Consider the following 21,441-nt stretch of genomic DNA (forward strand, 5'->3'; position numbering starts at 1 on the left):
GGTGGTGGTGGGGTCTGAGTCCATCAAGTCAAGGGGCAAGAAAGTAGCCAACTCAATACCAAACACTGGCTGCACACTCAGCCCAGTAAGAAATGGGCAAATCTCACTATTCTCTCTCTAAATAGTAATCTAAAGACCATTTCTATAGGGATAACTTTCTGAACACTGCACTGAGAAAATGACAATATTTTCAGTAACAGTCTAAAGTCAAAATACATGCACAAAAGTATTCTGATTTTGTAAAAAAGGCTAGTTTCATTCAAATGAATGGATATAGCCTAAATCAATATCAGACGAGAAATACATCATAAACTGATGAAAAAATACAAATGATTAACATACGAAATAGTAACAACATAGCAATTTAAATGAAGAAAAAAGCATTTAAAATGCCGTAATGTCACCTCAAATAATCGTAACCTCAAAGAAAAAATGCAATATTAGCAAGTTTTCCCCATCAAATAGTCAAAATGAAGCTTTTAATTAACAGGCCTTAAAGACATGCAGGTAGGTGCGTGTGTGAATGGGCATGCCTTCTTTGAAGGTTGGGCGTCGGGCTGGCAACTCGGCACAATAAAAATCCACTGCCAATCATTAGAGGACGGGAGTTCCGCTTTGGCAGCCCCTAACCGGGAAAAGCCGAAAGACTTTTATTGTCCTAATCAAAGTAAAAAAAACAGAAGCATATACAGTTTTTAACCAGAAAATAGTCAAAGCAGCAGAATACACCATTCAGTCACTAACAGAAAAGGGAGAGGGACAAAATATAAACCAAAAGGAGTTTATCTGAGCTCTGCAGCTGGTATCACCCAATGTGAGGGAAGCAATATCCCAATATCTCTCTCTCCCTGTAACACAAGAAAACTGAATGGGTTCTGTCTGAGTGTGAAGGGCTGTTCTGGTCCTGCCAGGTGATTAGTTCTTCACTCTCTCAGAAAGGCAGTGGAAGGACTTCTGAGCTTGGACAAACTTCCAAGAGTGAGGGTAGCAGCGCACTACTACCCATATACCAGTAAGATAGTGCGTTTGTTGAACATCACCATAATCAAGTAGCAACTGACTGGGGCAGCATATTACAGTTTAGACTACAGAAGCACTCAGCACAAATGTTTTTCAAATTCCAGAAGCAGCAACAACTTTGCAACCTCTGGATTTTTTTATGGCTCCATACAATAAATTAGGTGGGTATAGTCACTGATGGATTTCAGCCATGATAACCAGTAACATCACCTTGCATAGTTGTGAACATCTGTCCAGTATGCTCTCATAGTCAGAAGTCTTGTCTTTTATTGTCAAGCTTCTCAACTAAGTGAGACCATACAGCTTTAAAATGGATGGTTGAAATAATCCATTGAGTGTTTGCCATCAACATTTAAGTTACTCATTAGAATGAGGTGTATTTACACAGGATGTGAGCCACTAACGTGCAGAAGATCCATTTGGCCTTAGGGAAATATGCAAATGTGTTACCAGGAGGGTCGTTAATTTATTCGCTAGAACCAGTATGGTCTCTCTTTGTCGGGATTACGAAATCTGTTCTTCTGCAATTAAACAGCTGAGGTTGTCAAAGTACAGTATGGCAATGCGATATTATAACCAGAGGGTACGACTTCTAAGTTAAAGACTGCATCTTTTAGTTGTGCGTCAGAAAATGATTGCCAGGTTGACAAAGACTAAATCAGCCAGGGATCAGATGGATTTTGTTTCTGATACTTTCAGCACTGATATAAGCAATTTTTAAACCAGTGACATTCTTAAAGATAATTATGAGAAGTAACAAAATATAACAATGTTCTAGCAAAGTACAAGGGCGAGGGGGAAAAAACAGAGGGCATGGGTATCCTGAGAAAAGCATAATCTTTGTATTCTAAACATGCTCCGCTCTTACAGCAGTGAAAATATTCTTGATTGAGGAATACGGCTGTGTTGTACAACATAAAATGCATATAAACAGCTAAATGGTTAACAGTAAAAAGTGGGTTACTATATTGTGATTCTGAATGGAGACACAAAAGTGGAAGCAGCCAGGACAGATGTATATAACAGCCTACTTAGGAAAGAAAGGTAGCTAGGATGTTAAAGATAAACCATTTAAACATCCACCTAAAAATGTTTAAATCTCCACTAGAACCTAGAATATGCATATGAGGTGTCAAAAGAGCTGGCCAACACAGTATTTAGTTGGGTGCTCACTGCTTGAAATGGGAGAAAGGACGTGAAATAATGTATCCAGTCAGCTAGAGGGAACAGGGGTTACAGGGAGTCAGTGGATTACATGTGAAAGAGGTGAAACAGGCTGTGGACTAAAGGATGTTGAGCAGATCTAGGAGGACTCTCCTTGGACACTGGTATCTCAGTCTTCTCTCTTGCAGTCACTCCCTTTCGCAACCTTGTTGTGCTTTACTAAACAGCCTCTGCATTCCCTCAACCTTTACCTCCCAGTTTAAATGCAAAATCATTACATCTAGTGTAGCTTTCCATTCCCTGTTTTAGCAATGTGTTTCCATGGGGAATAAGATGACGACTAACCCAACATCTACTTGTCATTGCAGGGCTCCCCAACCAATCAAAACCCCTAACTCTTTACTTCACTCCCCCATGGTAGCAAATCAACTACTAAATCCTCTCCTCCTTCATAGTCTTTGGAACGGATGGTATATTTTGAGAACGATATATGGTCCAAGCCCTTGCATATTACTGCTACTAATCTGTTCCTCTTCACTGCATCTGTGTTGGTCTCGTAAGTCACATTAGCTGCCATGTGGGCCACTCCTTTCCTTTTTCAACAAATCAGGTTACTGTTAGTCTCATTCTGTTGAGATTTAAACGTAGAACTTTGTCCCTCTTTGCCAAACCCCTCTTTTTCCCTTGCTCATCCACCTATTTCTTCAATAATCTAGTATGACACCACCATCAGCATCTCTCTGCTACTCCTAGGCTACATCTATCTGCCTTTTATACTGTTCTCACCTATCTTCCTTATTCCCGATTACCCATTTCCCTGATTTTTACTTCTGCTTCCCTTTGTGCTAAGCATACCCCATTTCTTTCTCTGCCCACTTCCCTCCTGCTCTTCTTCTGGCATTGTCTCCTGCTTAATCACCTTTGACAGTATAGTGTAGTTCTATGGCATAAAGGGATAAAGTCGTAACAATGACCCAGACAACCAAAGTTTGAGAGCTGAAAGAGCTGGGTGTGGGGATGGGTGAGTGCAAGTGAGCAGCCACTACAGGCTTGCCAACCCGGGGGGGATAGGTGGCTTTGGCTGACTAATAATCACCAAGCAGTGGAAGCATATGTAGAATAAAAAAAAAAAAAGCCAGATGGGGGATGCGAGCTTGGTACTGTCAAGCCAGTGATGGCAAGCAGTCTTCATTAGTGCGTGTGGTAGCACACAAGTCTATGAGGAAGGCATACCATTCAACTGTCCCTGACATGGCTCAAATTTTGCTCTAGCCCTCTAAAGATCTGTGATTCTTTTTTGGGTAAATATGGTAGATTATCATCAGAAACTAATAACTTTTAAAGTTATAGATTTATTTTACTTCAGAAAATTAATGCCAGCTGAAGTTCACTTCTTAATTTTTCAATCAGTAGCAGAAATATTTACAAAAAAGTGTCCCTGATGTGCGGCCTTTACCACAGACTGTTATTGAGTTTGTCTCCAAGTCTGGAGACAACAGGTTAAAAACTTGAAACATGACTCTGGGATGATACAGCTGCCCATCTCCACTACTTGTGGATGGTACTAGAGCCTAGCAGAAAAGCCTAGATGTCATAGGTTCATAAGTAAGTACTAGGCTATCTACCCAAGGGCATTTACAAGCCTAGCCAGAATGTGTTGGCTTTCGCCACCCCCTTAGATTAGTTCCCTGTGCCTCTGTCCAGCAGAGCCATTAGTTCCCTGCACCACTGTCCAGCAGAGCCACTGCAGTGATCTACGGGGTAAATTTTCTGTTTCCCATCCACCCGTCAAGGTTTCTCTTGAAGAGTGTTAGTGAGGGGCTCTGCCTGATGTATATTGGAATCATGTTCCAAAGCATGGGGAGTCTCTGGGATAGGAATCTATCCCTCCAGCATATCCTATTTATCGTTGTGGTGAAGTTTATATCTCTAGAGCATGTGGCTCTCCAGGATTTGTTTTTTTTTAGGTGGAGCATGTCCATCAATTCTTGGCTGGACATGGCCTTGTATGAAAAAATGTCTATATTGACAACTTTCTTGCAAATCATTGGACAGATAGGGGAAGTGGTAGAGCTGTCTGGTAGGAAATATGCTGCAGGAAAGGGAGTAACTGGTGTACTGGCTCTCTCCTGTGGAACCTTACACTGTCAAACAGGATGGTCTATGGTAGGAGACTAGCAAGCCATTCGGTGGGCAACAGGCTACAAGGAAGATCAAGTTTCCCATGGATGGCTGGGGTCAAGCGACTTTCATATGTTTGTCAAGATGATGGCCTCCTCCAGTTATCAATCAGCAGCCACATTGTCGTTGATAGGAAAATTATGGGATGAGACTCACTGGAGGGAGGGTCGATGCTTAGCACAGTACTTTCGCCCCTCACTTGTCATCTCTGCCTGCCTCTGCCCCTTAATTTAGGTTCCTGCTCCATGGCAATTTTTTCCTGGTTACACTACTCTTCCACATTCTCATTCAGCCTTACTAGTAATTCTCTGTACTCCTGCTTCACTCCTACAAAGTTTCCCACTTACCCATTCTCCTCTGACCACCTTGACAGGTTTCCTAGTACCCCTTTACATGGTCTCTTTCCATCTCATCGAAATGGGTCTTATATGATGCCCTCTTCTTTAAATCCTTCTCCATTCCTTTCCTCCACCAGCACGATCAAACTAGCCAGTTAGTTCTTAAATCCTTTTCTAATCTTCCTCAGCTCTTGCAAACTTTACATCCTCAATCAAGCGAAGGCTTCCTGACCTTACCTTTGCCCTGCATCGTGAATATTTAATGAACTTCTCTCCTTTTGCCTGCCCTCCTTCCCTCCTCTGGACTCCTTCAATTACGCTCCCTTGTTTTACTTGCTCAGATTATGTTTTTCCTCTACCTTCCATTAAATGGCCTCACACACAACTTAAATCTCTGACTCTGCACTCTCCTGTAGGTTCTGCAATGAGTGCTAGCAGAAAATTCAGAGAATGTGAATAGAATGAAAGGTCATGGAATCTGGCAGTGAGTATTCTAACCAAAGGTACATGTAAGCCCTGATGACAGAGGTCTGTGATTTTTTTCCCTACTGAACAATGTTATCATGATGAAAAGGACTTTCTTTTGATACACTTATTCCTAAAGTTCTCTTGAAGAAAGAACTTAATTTGCATGTGTTGTTACTTAAAATGTATTATAACACACAATTATACTGTAAGCTACTGTATTAGCTTGTGGTAATTAAACAAATCAGATTTGGTCTAACCTTCCAGCAGCTTCTTCTTCTCCTTCTGACATGCCTGAATATAACTGGTATACACTGAGGCTGGGATTTTATCAGCTCTGTTAAAAAGAAAAACACATCAACTGAACACTGGAAAAGCATCACACATTTCTGTACTTCTAGAATCTTGATTTTTATCCCAGGACTCGACAAGAAGGTTTTATATGCAGGTAAGACAACTACAGCACAGACACATTTAAAACACTCTTCAAAAGACTGAGTTTTACTTAAATGGATTATACCAATTTACTTTTGTGTTTTAGGTCTCAGTTCTTCCTCTCTCTGTTAAATGTAATCCTATTTCAGGATTAAGCATTAAGGCACTACAGCATGCGTTACTCTGGGATGATGGCCTGTCTCAAGTGGCATGCAGCATGAGATATAGCCAAGGGTTTCAAATTACTCAAACAATGGATTTTCATTGCATCATAATACACCCTTCTGGATACAAATACCTTCTTAACATTTAGGTAATACTCTTCAAACAGGCCAACTAAAACAGTGTTTATGCAAATTAAGAGGAAGAGAGTATCATACTCAGATCCCACAGATATTTTAAATGTCCTCTACTTGACATATACTTACTGTGGGGTTAACCTTTCAATTACAGATAAGCCCATGAAGCAATATCTAGCATACTGGAACCATAAGGATACTCTTACGTATCTCAAAATTAAGTTAACATTTTATTAATTCATCATTTGACAACATTAACAGAACAAAGATGATTCAGAGGGAAGCACAATGCAAAAAAGCCCTACTACTGTTGGTGGGACTTGATGCACAGAAGGCATTCAATAGAGTTGGTAAGGATTTCAAGAGTAGGGCAATGAGATGATTTGCATTTCCAGTTAAAACAATGGGGTTAATTAAGAAGATGAAATGATACAAGTGGTATTATGCAGGAATGAACTAAAAAACAAAATGAAGGAAAAGAAGTGATTCCTGCACTAGAAACAGCTAAGATCAACTACCAGGTGTTCACCCCATATGCCCACTCTCAGTATACAAAATAATTCCAACTGGTGAGCTGCCAAACACAGTCCAACTATATAAAGTGCACAAAACCTTTAATAATGAGTTGAGCACATTCATCCTAAAAACTCGTACAGGACTTCATCAGAACAAAATTTTCTCACATACATCACAATTTTTATATCAATCATCAAAAAGAATGATTCGTCAACCATAATTGAATAACTAAGTACCTTGTTAAATCGCATGACAACTAAAACTGAATATAACTGGTATACATTGTAGCTGGGGTCAATTAGGAAGATGAAACACCACAAGTGTTATTATGCATCTAATACACTTACAAGAGAAACCCTCTAAATTCATAAAAACCCATTTGAAGATCTAAAAAAAAATGTTTAAAAAAACAGTATTATGAATTCATATCAAAACTCAAAAGGTAATGTATAAAAAAACTAAAGTTAATTAAACCATAACTAAAAAAAATAAATAATATGATAAATTATAATCTACCCAAAATACCTATGGTCAACTCCAACACTGTATTATAATTTTGCTAAGCTCAATTTAAGAACTGGTGCTATAGAATTCTGGTCATTCAATCCAGGTTCAGTATGGCTCCCAATAACTACTGCCAGTATAATTACGTATACTCTAATCTATTCTAACATTGACCTCCCTTCCTTGGGTCTCTGGAGAACTTTTCAAGTACAAAAATATAAATCTCCCATTACAATAGATCCTGATGTGTTTAGCCAAATTAGGAAGATGTATGAATTACCAGAGGCAAGAATCAAGGTGGGACAGGTCCTCTCTAATAATTTAAGGAACCAGACTAGTGTGTCCTCTTTCTACTTTAGTTGCCTTATAACTAATGCCACTGGCAAAGAAAATAATTGACGTACACTTCAGGATTATAACCGGTGTGGTACTCAAGAAAAATAGCCTTATTTCCAGATGTTATTTTGTGCTTGAAAACTCCAGTAAAAACGTATTTCAGTGTTCTGAAACATTTCGAGATAGTTCCATTTTACTCAGGATATAAAATAAATGAAAATAAAACAAAGGGTACAGAGTAACTATGTTCCATCACATGAAGTAGTTCAGAAATACCCATATTTATGGGAGTATAAGGTGAAATACTTGTGTATTTGGATTAAAAAAACATTCTATTATGGCATTTAATGATCTGTAGGAAGACAGTAAATAAAATATAATACAGAAACAGAGTTTGGGAGCTCTTGAATGGATATAAATAAGAACTCACAAGCAATGAAAATGTTTCTAGTCCCCTTAATATTGTATATGGGTCAGGCATATTTTTATCAACCAGAAGAGAAGCTGTGAATCATCATTAATAAAGAACTGAAGAAATTTATTTGGGAAGGAAAGAGGGCAAGACTTAAGTGGAATAAGTAGGTTATCCCCAAAGAATAAGTGGATTAGGATTATACTGATTTGAAGGGATATCTAACCTACACAGCTTAGGTTCATATACATAACACAAGCTTAAGACTGTAAACCTAATTGGAAATAATTGATTTTAAAATGGGGGGGGGGCTACAAAATAGGGAGAGTAGAATTTGGATTGCAGGCCCTTAAGGAGAACAATAACCATAGAGAATATTCTATTTATAGAGTAGCAAAAAATACTTTGAGAACTAAGCCAACGTGGGAACAGAGAAAAGATTTTTACCAACAGGGATGACTATAAGTAGTGATGCAGAAAACAGACAACAGGGAGTTTGGACTTATTGGACAAAAATAGCAAAGGAACCAAGATACTAGGAGAAAAATAACTAGGGAGGGTCCTACAGTCGAATGAAGCCAAACAGAAGTTTGGAATGCAGGCTGGAGACTGCCTTTCCTAACAGAAATTGATTACAGACTAAACAGCATAAAGAAAGGGATAGATGGGTATTAAATGAAAGACCAGCTCAGGTTGAGTTTACAGTTGAATCAAGAACAGAAGCAATAGTTAAAAAAGGAATAATTCATATGGCATATAAAATAATGTACGATAACTATTAGAATCAGCCAGAAGAGATCAGAAAAAACTCGGAAATGAGAATGCAAATTCAATGTACTTAGAAACAATGGCAGGATAGTTGCATGACTCACAATTATACAGCAAAATCTAGAAGGTTTAGGATTTTTGCATCAATATTTTTGCAAAGGTTGTTTTGTATTCCAAGTAGATTTTAGGCATTTCTTTCTCCAAAAATTGCTATAGGTGTGAAGAAAAAGAGAGGGGGGACTTGGGAACTTGGTTACTTTGGGAATGCAAAGAGTTGGCAAATTCTAGAAATTCCATACAGGGTACTCTATCAGGAATGTTGGGGGAACAAACCATTGTAACCAAAGAAATGTGTCTTTTGAGCTGGGACATAGAAACTGCCTAGACATAGTAAGGCCCTACTAAGTTTTATGCTGTTGACTGCTGAAAAGGTAATTAATAGAAAATGGAAATCAAACCTAAACAGACTGTAACATAATTATTAAATGTTGCAAAGGGAATAAGGAATAAAGTAACTGGAGATGAGATCTTTAGCAAGGGTGAACAGCAAATAGCTTAGAAATAAATTGAATATGTGGGATTATGAATATGTATTCATGTTGCTACAAAACACGTGATATTAATGCAGTTATTTAATAAAAACTAACTCAGAAAAAGAAGCAATTAGTAATCTTAAAAACCGAAAACCCACTGGGTCTCAATGACTTAGATAATTGTTCAGATATTAGTCAATTTGTTCACTATCTAAGTAAATGGCAATGATTCTAAAACAACTTTATTCCAAAACCAAACTCAAATTCTGCAGTTAAAAATTTCAGACTAATTTCCCTCATTAACCTTAATGCTAAAATAATGACTTCTATCTTAGCCAGACACTTTTCCTGCTTTGTCTATTTTTGTAATTTCAGAATTTCAAACAGTTACGGAATGTGAACAAATGCAAGTTAATAACCTGACAAACAATACCATAAACTCCAACAGCTATAAAGAAGATAACATTTTTTTTTGCTCTAAATACTAGTAAAGCATCTGACAGTGTCTACAGGCCATTTAGTTCAAATCAATTAATTACTGAAATTATATTTCCCACCTCCTTTCAACCACTTCTTTCAAATGCTATGGAATTCAGGCTCAACTTTTTTAGTCATTAACGGACAAATGTTATTACTGATTAAAATAAAGACCAGTACCAAAAAGACTCTTCTCCTGTTACCCTACTTTTATTTGCAGACATTTTACTTCATATAGAGGGTCTTAAACTTATGAAACATTTATTAAATAATGTAAGTAAATATAATAAAGTCTCCAATTGTAATTTGCCCCTAAGTCTAACTAGCTCGACAATATGAATTAACAGCCTTTCAATAACTAAATACATATTTAAGTATCATATACAACCAGATCTTAACTGTTTCTTCTTAGCATATGTCAGTAATTCTCTAGGTAAGCAAAAACAATTTAGATGGAATATAAAGATGGAAGTTAGTTTGCTAGACAAAGTCTCAATTCTTAAAAAAAGAATGTGCTCCTAAAAATCTTCTACCTTCTCAACTATCTTCCACATACAGTCCTTTATTTCAAGACAATAAACTGTATAGTTCCCTCCTTTATTTGATAAAGAGCTGTCCAAGACTCAGAGTGAAAAATCCTGCTGACTCAAACTACAGGTGGGTGAAATGTTATTACTCAGTTTCCAATGTTATTACATTTTAATGCTATCAGATTAATTGTATATTCCACAGATGGTATTGCTTCTCAGAGCTGAGGGCTTAAGATCATCTGTTAGACCACAAAAGTAATTTTAAGGGATTGTGCTGTACTGTCACCTTTTGGCACCTCTTACAAAACTACCTTAATTATAAGACAAGTTTATTTGAATTTAAAGTCTTTCAACATTTGGTGGGCAATCCTAACATTAAGGCTTACATTTTTTCTTTATTTCTAGACTTCCTAATGACAAAAGTCAGAAAGATCTTTGGGCTACAGAAAGATCATAAAAGAGAAAAAAAAACAGGTGACCTAGCAAAAGCTTGAAATTACGAATAGAGTCCACTTGGATCAATACATTTAATTGGTATTGCACTGGCAACATACCTACCAGTTATATCTATCAAACAGTCAAAAGTACATGCAGTGACTTCTTGGTTACATAACCTTTCAAACATACCACCTTTGTTACTTTTTTGTTTTTGTCTGCCCACAGCTGACTAACTGCCACTAGCTCCTCTCATTCACTGGGTCGACTGCACCCACCTTAGCCAACCCTGGGCTCAACCTGACCAGGGTCCACTGGTGATGAGAAGATCAATAAATGCTGAGCAGCATTATAGTGCTGCCAGGCAAAGTGCCCTCACTTCCATCCCCTTGTGGCAGCCTTGACAGCTGAGTGATCATTGCCCAGCAAGAAATGCATGCAGATGTCTGCACATGGAAAACCTTCATAGACTAAGCAGCTCATCAACCATGCGTGTCGTGGCCATGCTCTTTTTCTGATGCAAGTCTAGGCTGCATCTCTGACCTCAGGGTGGATGAGTCAACAGCAGTCACTCAGTCCCTTTCCCCTCCTGAAGCTTCCCATTCAGTGACTGTGCTGCTAATCAAACAAGGGTCATTACCAGTACAGTAAGGACTTTATTGCTCTGCATCATAGAGATTCTACCAATCCCATAATTTTATCATAATAAATGAACCTTCACTTTCTATTACTTATTCTTCAAATTTCATTAAATTAACATGAGGGCTTAGATGAAAACTAGAACTATATCTGTAAATTTGCATAGAGATTTATTCCTTTTTCCAAATGTAATCATTCACATGTCGATCAACCATATGATTCTCATCACTTTTCATACAACTTAACTAAATGAGGATTCCAATCTCACTTTCATCTGAGTCCTGTCCTAATAATTAATTGATTGCATATTTTGGAACTATTCCAAGATAAAACTCACAATTGCAAACTTTCTCCATAGTTTTAAAAGAATGGGTATAACTCAGTCAAACTGGAAATGGTATAACCATCATTTAAATACACAACTTCATGATACAACCCTGAAGAATAAATGTGCATAAGTAAAACTGTCATTAAACAATGGATGACACAGTCAATACATTGTTAAACAACTGGTGTACTTTATTTCACAGTCAATGAAATGTTTGAAACTTTCTCCAAGACCTTTGGGATATAATGTTAAATTCCCTTATTTATGGCAGATGCTCAATTGTGCACAATTATTCTGATTGTTCAATTAATGTTTGTGTATTTGCATTCATATTATCTGATATGATCAAATATATTTAAGATACATTATTTATATCCTTATTGCCAAGACTCATTTATACACATTTCTTACAAGAGAATATATACATACTTTTCACTACTATCACTGTTTCCATTTGCCTCATTTGAAGCTGTGTGAATTGCTATGATATGCCAGCACTTTTACTAATGTTACGATTTTTATTATGCCTCCTTGGAAATATTTTAATAAAATCCTTTTGCTTAAAAATTGATTAAGAAATTAGTTGTTTTTATTAAATCATTCATTTCCTTCTAATAAATGTCATGCCTAATTGTGATTAAGGAATCTTACTTCTATTAAAATAAAATGTATAATGTTAAGTGTTCTGCTTTTTCATCAGTGACATTAATTTCAACCGAGATGTCCAGAACAATGCCACAAGATTAGCAATTATGTCTAGTCTCATCCCTCTCAACAGAATGACAATTCTACAGTTGTTCTTCCTATGGTAGCTGACCATAAGTAAATGTACTTTTTTCTGCATGTCATGAGCTAATAAATGACACGATCAGTTAAAAATAAACTCCAGGAAGAACATAAATTTGGCTGGTGGTTTGGAATTAGTGGGAAACTTCATGGGGAGTGGTAATGAAGCTCCAGGGGAGGCAGAATTATCAGGCATGGTTGGGGTTGTCAAAATATCAAATGATTCCTGTGGATTTGTACTGAAGGAGATACAAGCAGGGAAGCCAACACGTATTAACTTAGCATTTCAATTCTATACAGAGTCTCCAGTAAACCAACAAAGCTGATAAAAGGATAAAGTAATTTGGATACTAAGCTATGAAATGAAGGAATTTTGACTGAAGAAAACAGTCTTCTTCAGTTGCTCCACAGATTTGACTATTAAAAGTATTTTTAAACATATTATTTGTAGATTCAGAGTTTATTGCTGTTGGAAGTCTTACAACTCTATCCAGGTGTGTTGGTGTGGATACTGACCCATTGTCTATTATGTACATCAGATATTTTCAGAAGCGCTGTTGACTGAAGAAGCAAAATGGAAGCCATAGCTGTTTATGGAGTGTTGATTATGGCTTCATTGATGACTGTATAGATGTCAATGACTACTGCTGTTGGGAACATGGCAAAGCTTAATGGTAAATTATCACAAATCCTGGTGATACTAGACAATCATGTGGTTAAACATGATGCTTTTCCTTGGAATCAAGCTGTTATGTTGCTGTTGTAGTTGAAAAACAAGGTATAAAATTACTTGAGTAAGGACTTTCAAAGGAAGATAGCATCCTTTGCTGCAAATTTAGTTCAGCTGTAGACAAAGCCCAAAAAAAAGGAACTTGTGCATGACTGGAACACTGGAAGAACAGGAAAGTCTATATTATTTGTTGTATGCGCAATAAAAATAAATAAATGAATGGTCTTGATGACTTTGGGCAAAAGTGGATCATGAGTGTCTCCCCACCATAACTGGGATCTGCAGCTTATTGACTTGATAATGCACTGGTTCATTTTCAATTAAGCTACGTTATTCAATAATTTCTGTTGCAGCACTGGGGACCAGGCAAGGTTTGTATGATGGGTAATAAGAAAGTCAAGAGGTAATGAAATTCTGTGCAAACATCTGAACAGCAGACTCAATTTTATGAGGTTATTTGAGAATGCTGAAATAACTTTAATTTGGTTTCTCCAGCAATTCTAAAGGCAATACTTCATGTGTGTATAATCTTATTTTCAGATCCAATGCTGGCTAAAGACAAGCGAGGGAGTGTTGTATCTTGTACAGTGAGTGTATACACATGGTCTATACACACTGAGCTGAGTGGAGGAGGGGCACTGACTACAACTCTGATCTGAGATGTATGACAATAACTGTCCTGTTTTTTTGTTTTGCTTGTTTTTACTAGTTATTGCTTCAAGCAATTTATATATAGCACTTTTTATTGCCTGCTGCATACTTTTTACCATATTTTATTGCTATTAACTAATCTGCACAATTGAACTAAAATTGTCTGCCTTACAGGGTCTGATAAATAAGGTTTTTACTGTAACGCTGTTTGTAAAGCTTTTCAGCTAGTTTCACTGTGTAAAAGGTATTAACTAGAAATATTCTCTACTTGTTAAGCAACTGTTTGTCTGTTCTGATTTCCTGCCAAGGAGTGTATCATACAACTGATTTGTTTGCAGTTAAAAGCATTCTGTAGAGTCTCCTTGCTCCTTTATCTGTTTAAAAACTTTCATTTTGTGGCTCACTGCTGTTCTTCTGCTGTGATAAACATTTTTGTAGTGTTTACTGTCTAAAAAGTGTAGGCTAGTAGCTGTAGTATTGTTCCCCATCCTCCCTCCCTATTGGTGTCTTGCTGTTATACTTGGTGGCTTTGCAGTTGCCCGTCCCTACTGTAAATTTGATCTGGGACACTCCTCCCAGTCTAGTGTCATTAGCTCATTCTACCTAATACGGAGAGAACACTTGAGAAGGCCAAACCAGTTAGTTTCCTAACCTTGAATTATCTTCTGCTTCTCCTTTCTCCATTTCCTTTACAAAAAAAAAAATAAAATAAAAACTTTGCTAGACTCTCCCTGTGTTCTGCTTAACTGTAACAAAAAATTACACTTGTTTCCTGCCTTTCCTGTAACTAGTCTAGTCCAGATACAGATTTGCTATATCCAGGGCTGTTTGTAAGCTTCTGAGCCCCCCAAGCCTGTCTGTGTTGAAGGGAAGCCTGCTAGCTTATCAGTGGGAGTTGTAACCACTAGGCAACCTATCTACCACATAAGGAGTTGTTTCTGGCCCAGAAATTGTAGTTATTGGGCGTTTGGGCAAGTTTTCCATCTCTCTCAACTTTCTGATTTAAAAGCCTGCATTTGCACTTGTTTCTTTCCTGTAACTAGTCTAGTTCAGATACTGATTCTTAGTTTTAGCACTTGAATTTGCTTATTCGTGTTCAGCACTTGTTCAGAACCTGTTGCAAACACTAAATCAGCTACAAAATACTACAGCACTCAATCTTCCACATTACCTAAAGGAAAACAGTTTTAGTACTTACTTTCCTCACTTGCTTAGAGAAAAACAGCTCTTGTACTCACTTACCTCACTTGTCTAGAGGAAAATAGTTTTTTATTCAGGCATGTCCAAAGGTCAGCTCCCAGTGCTCTCTCCTGTCTATCTGATAAATCTGGGCATCTTGGGGCAATGTAGCAATTGCCTCATGTACACAGACAACCCTCTCCTCTAACAACTCAACACTACAACCTGTGAGAGATGTACTTATCTAGCCAAACTGGAGGTAAAGATCTCTCCAACCAAGACTGAACTTGACAGTCAAGAGGAAAAGGTAAACACTTGCACCACATCATACTCATCACATAGCCCCATTAAACCTACACCAACAAAATCCACACACAGAAACACAAACATTCGCAGAGGCTCTCAATAATAATCTGCTCAAGCAACAGAGACCTCCAAAGCAGAAACGCAAGCAACCTCCACCCCCCAACACAACCCAAAATGACACAGCCCACAGACTCAGCGTGCCACTCAAGCACAGCCCATAAGGCAAAACAACGTACCCAACACACTAGTCCTAGGTGATTCTATAGTCAGGCACACTGATGTCCCACTCATCAGGCTAAACAAGGAGAAGGTTACTGTCAGCTGCCTGTCGAGTGCCAGGATCCGCCACATAACCCACGCACTCGGGTCACTCCACAAGTACAAATATGACTCTGTCATTGTCCATGTTGGCGTGAACGACCCGAGACGTACCTCCCTGGATTACATGAAAAGAGACATGGAAGAGCTCTCCGAACTTGTAGCCCAGGCAGGTATGACCCTAGCCCTGAGTAGTATCCTGCCATCGCCAGAATGATACCGCAGTACAAGGACAAAATTACTCCAATTGGCTAAGCTTCTGGTGTCATTCTAAGGGAATAAAGTATCTCTCTGCCTGGGAGGACATGGATGATAGACCACAATGCTTTGCCAGAGATGGCCTGCACCTGTCACCCCTGGGATTCCGGACACTGGCTAATGCTCTTGCCGCCCCTATTGTGCCTTTTTAAGCAAGGTTCAAATGACAAATTCACCACCGTAACAGGAACAGGCAAGCAAAAACAGAGGGCAATGCTACTCAATGCTAGAAGTTTAAATCTCAAAATGCATTCCCTCGAAGCACTTCTTAAAATGGAGAACATCGTTATCTATGCAGTGCCTGAGACCTAGTTCAAGCTCCAGAGAGCACCCCTGCATTACCAGGCTATAACGCATGCCACACTTTTCAGCCATCTAACCTGGACCGAACACCAAAGGCGGAGGTGTGTCCACATTCATTAAGGATATCCACACCTCCAGGCTAGTTTCTCAGCATAATGCATGTGAGGTTATCCAAGTGCAACTAACTGTGCAAAACCGCAATCCAAATTGTAGCTTGCTACAGATGCCCCACCATGCCCCAGGATTCCCACTCCTCTTTTCTTGATGTACTGGAAAATATTAGGGTTCAACCAAACACCCTAATAATGGGCGACTTCAACTACTCCACCATTAACTGGGAAAACTACTCGTGTACCAACTCCTTAGCTCAACGTTTTCTGGAATTCATAAACTCTAATGCCCTGGATCAACTTATCCACACCCCCACCAGGGGCAACAATATCCTAGACCTAGTCATTACCAACATAAGTGACCAGTGTTCTACACCTGAAGTCAACTCCTCATTGGTCAGATCCAACCATAAACTAATCACACTAGATATCCACATCCCGCCCCCACCACCCATTAAGGAAACCATGGTAAAAAAATTTCTCCAAAGAGAACTTCATGCTTCTTAAGACAGAAGTGGCAAACTTCATGACACCCATACAGATGGACAATAGAGTTACGACTGCTGAATCCTACACAAATGCACTCTATAAGCACTTACACAAGTGCATGGATTGTGCTATCTCAAACAGAACCAAGATGTTATCCTCCAAAAAAAGGAAGTCAATCTGGTGGTTCCCCTGCTGTAAACAAACTCTACAACAGAAGGAAGAAACGGTTGCAAAAGAGAGTAAAATCCCATGAGTGGAGGAGCTCCCTGGTCAGGCTCAGTAAGAAGCTGAGATCCCTTATAAGATCCTCCAAAGCTAGCAATGAAAATTAAATCGCCACTGATTCTAAGGACAACCACAAAGCATTCTACAGGTATGTCAAGAATCTCGATAGCAAGACTCAGATCTGCTCTGAGTTACAGCACAACAGCATGAAAATTAGAGAACCAGATATTGCCAACATCTTGGCAGATTGGTTCAGTGCTAACTTTACCCCCTCTCACCCCCTAAAGGGCCCATATCTATACAGGAAGAATGCAGAGTCCCTGTGATCACAACTACGCAGGTAAAAGCTGCACTCTTGAAAGCCAAAAACACAGCATCCATGGGACTGGACAAAATCCCAGGCTGCGTTTTACATGAACTTCAGAACGAACTGGCTCCCCACCTAAGCACCATGTTCAATTATAGACTCACGTCTGGCTTTGTGCCCACTGAATGGTGCACAGCAACAGATATCGCACTCCAAAAAGGGGGAGCCACCACTGATCCCAGGAACTATCACCCTATTAGCCTGACGAGCCTGGTCTGTAAGGCCATGGAACGTATCATCATGAAACTCATAAACAAAGACATTGGTAACCTCCACACTCTGGACCCCACCCAGTTTGGGTTTGTGAAAGGCAGATCATGCCTCCTGTACCTGATCGACTTCTTTGAGGTAGTCACCAAAGCCATAGACGAGGGTAAGGTGGTTCAAACAGCTTATCTTGACCTCGCCAAGGCTTTCAACACCATCCCCCATTCTGGAATTATAACTAAACTCACAAAACTAGCTATAAATCCCTGCTTCACAAGATGGGTTGCCAACCGGCTCACTGACAGAACCCACATTCTAAAAGTTCCCGACTCCAAATCTGACTTCAGACCAGTGACAAGTGGAGTACCACAGGGTTCAGTCCTGGGACCTCTCCTGTTTGGTATCTACTTCTCTGAAGTACAGGCTAACACAGAAGGTCTTTGGATAACGAAGTTTGCAGATGACTGCAAAATAAGAGCCATAGTCGAGTCCCCAGATGATGTGGCCATCCTACAGAAGGGCCTCACTGAGACAGATGTCTGGTGTCAGAGCCATGGCCTCAAGCTCAAAGCCAAAAAGTGCCCTGTCATCCCCTTTGGTAAAAACTCTGTACCCATGAACTACCACATAGGCAGCAGTCTACTTAATGCCAAATGTGTGATGAGACATTGGGACCCAGGTGGACAGTAGTCTCTCCTTTGATAATCACATCGCCACAGTAGTCAGGAAATCCTTTTATGTGGCACACCTCATCACAAAAGGGTTCTCATCCAGGAAAAAAAAGAGGTCATTGTTCCCCTCTACTTGACACTCATTAGACCCATTATAGAGTACAATGCCCCTTTTGGAATGTACCTCACAAGACGTCTGCAGCAGCTGGAAAGGCCACAGAAGTATCTCGCAAAGAGGATTACTGGCCTCAAATAGGTGCCCTACACTGACTGTCTCAAAGAACTCCAGCTTTACTCTGTAGCATATCGCCTACTCTGAAGTGATCTCTGCCTAACATATAAAGCTATGTCAAACCCACAGCTGTTAGACATGCTACATCTAAAGAAATCCCTATCCCTCCAAGCTACACGCTCTAGGGACCTAAACTTTGTCACCACAATGAACAGGACATGCTGGAGGGATAGATTCCTGTCCTAGAGACTTCCCATACTCCAGAACAAGCTACCCATCTATGTCAGGCAAAGTTCCTCATTAGCACTCTTCAAGAAAAATCTTAATGAGTGGATGGGAAATAGGAAATACACCCCGGGTATCACTTCTGTGGCTCTGCTCAACAGGGGCATAGGAAAATAACTTTCTTGGGTGGCGTAAGCCAGAGAACCTTGTTGGCTAGGCTTAGGGCCTTGGGCCGAGAGCCTACTACCTACCTATGAATCTATATGCAATATGTACCTCCTTTTGAGGGCACTGAATTTAAACAAACCCTGGAATTCTGGAAGAATACAGTACATTTGTGTAAACTGAAACAACTGCGATGTGCAGTTTATGCTATTGTGCAAAATTTGATTCAGAGACAAGTTTAACTGCAATAGGAAGACCTCATTATCGGTTAATTTGCTTACCTTTGAAATGGCTGTAATTATCAAGACTACTAAACAGCACATTTTGGAGGTAATTACCACACACTGACACAGCACCCCCCACATCTGCTTTTCCACATACACTCACTGTATAAGATGCAACACTCCCTCACTTTTCCACACCCTTGGACATACTTACCACTTCACTTGCATACACACACACATGTACTACCAGTTCTCTATTTAACCCCCTGCTACAAACACCCACTCAGAGAGACACACAATCATCAGAGGTCACTCATTCTCCTGCAGATGCACGCAAACACAGAGCCACACACACACACACACACACACACACACACACATATTCCCTACCACTACTCCTATGCTGACATTCCTGGCACTTACCTTCAATGTGATCTCTCCCACTGGAAATTATGGGGAGATTAGACATTTTGGTTGTGTGTGTTTCTGAGGGCAGCATACGACTAATTAGCAGTCGCTCCCCCAGCATACCCCTTTAGCATACAGTACAGTCATGGAGATGGTCCACAGTGGTAATTCTACATACTTGATAAAAATCAATGTGGTAGGTGTATGTCTAATTAGAATTAGCCACTCCCCCAACATACCTCATTAACACATAGCATAGCGATGTAAACAGTCTACAGTGGTGACTCTACAGACTGTGTAAAATCACTGTGGTTGGTCTATGTCTGAATCAGAAAAGGCATCTCTGGGTGGCTAGCCACTCATTTTGAGGTTTCTCTCTCACTATAGTTCTTCCTGAATTCCAGTCAAAAGTGTTAATGAAAGTAGGATGAATTAAGAAAGCTGGCCTCCCAAAGAGATGTAATGGGAACTCAAGATTCTGAATGGTTGCTATGATGTTTGTACAGCTTGGATATGCCATTAAACTGGGGTTACGAATAACTAATTTAACTGAACATTCTTTGTAGACTGAGTTGGAACAATTAAAAGAGAGTGTTATTTTTCCTTAAAATGTCTTTCCATTTTAATGAGGACAGTGTAATTTTCCTGCCAGTGCTCCTTGTGGCTGGAAGAGGACTTCAGTCCCTCACCTTTTTTTAGTCCTTGTCTTTTGTAATATGAAAGATGTATTGGATTTTTAAGTGTGATACTAAATGAGGTTTGAGCGCATCTCTGGTCACCCCAAGCGCAATCTGTTGTGACTGAAGGGGTTTTTCGTCGTAGTCGCCAGTGGTCGAAATTATTTACACTGAATGGGATTTCTCAAGGTTGATTGCAGGGGTGTTTGGGTTAATGTTGTAGACCCTTGCTCTTGAGAAATATGCACTGTAATACAAAATCCGAATTTCATTGTTGTGGGTATACAACTTTATTTTCTGGAGAAATAATCTGTGGGCTCTCCTATACAGGAGAGGCCCTTAACCAAATGCAGAGGAGTCTGGCGAAGGAACATCATTCAAGCTTTTTGGATGGTGAAATGGATCAACTTCTGTACCTTAAGTCAGGACAGGATTTTTACTTTGATAGGGCTCTTAAATTATTGATGATGTTTTTTAAGGCTGTTGCTAAACAACTGGCACAGCTGACTTCAATGTCAAAGTGGGTTATTTCGCCATCCCCCATGGAGGAAAGGAAAAATCCCCAGCTTAATGTTGGATGAATTCTGCTTTTATTGAACAACACTTGACTAGACTCCTTTTGTGGATTCCATGGTTAAACTAAAAGGGACTACTGGCTGACATGTGAGAAAACAAAGTTATGTACTTACCATAACATTCCATCTATTTTGTTGCCTCTCATTTGCTCTTCAAACTATGTGCTTTAGAAGTGAGCATCAGATCAGACACGGCTGCATAGTAAAGCTGTAGTGTCGAACATCTGATCTCCTCCCCTGTGCACGATGCCCCCTCCTCCAAATCCCTCACATCAAGTTTGTTGCAGCAAAAAGTATCCCACAATCAAGAAATAAACAGAAAGAAATTACCTAGAGATAAAAGAATGAGTTATGTAGAGATACTTCAGGAGCTCAAAGATCAGAACAAAAGTATCTGTCCAAAACATTCAGCTAGGTCCTTCCAAAGGCAGGGAGGATGGAAGGTTGAAAAGCAAATGAAATACAACACAGATGGAATGTTATGATGAGTACATAACTTTTTTATCTGATGTTGTTGCCTTCATGTGCTCTTCAACCTATGGGACAGAGTCCCCAGCTATAGAAGTACTTGGGTGGCCCTCAAGGAAGGATATTCTGGAACACAGCAGAACCAAAGGAAGCCATATTCCAAGAAACAATGTCCAGTTTGCAATGGGAAATAAAAGGTATGATGATTTGGCCATGTAACAGTTGTACAAATTTCACTGATGTGAAGTTTCGACCAAACGGCTGAAGAGGTGGAAACCGATCTAGTAGAATGGGCCTTAATGTGGAATGGTAAGGGAATGCACTTAGAATACAAAAGTTTGATACAGCTAGTTATCCAATGAGCTAGGGTAACCTTCGAAACTGGTTTACCAAACCTGGGCCTGGAAAAAGGATATGAAGAGTTAGTCAGATTTCTTAAGGGTTTTGGTTCTATCTAAATAGAAAAAGAGTTGTCTAAGTACGTCCA

General features: G+C 39.3%; 1 protein-coding gene across 2 annotated transcripts in view; it reads right to left on the reverse strand.

The window, feature by feature from the left end:
- The window catches only part of FANCA (FA complementation group A), a 2,214,801-nt gene that overhangs the window by 1,170,765 nt on the left and 1,022,595 nt on the right, over nt 1-21,441 (reverse strand). For both annotated transcript variants that reach the window (XM_044081851.1, XM_044081852.1), the window contains exon 22: nt 5,429-5,505. In XM_044081851.1, coding sequence (XP_043937786.1) covers nt 5,429-5,505 — 77 coding nt within the window. The remainder of the gene's footprint in view (nt 1-5,428; nt 5,506-21,441) is intronic.

Source organism: Protopterus annectens, chromosome 8.part1 (assembly GCF_019279795.1).
Source record: "Protopterus annectens isolate FY-2018-M chromosome 8.part1, PAN1.0, whole genome shotgun sequence".
Lineage (NCBI taxonomy): Eukaryota > Metazoa > Chordata > Ceratodontiformes > Protopteridae > Protopterus > Protopterus annectens.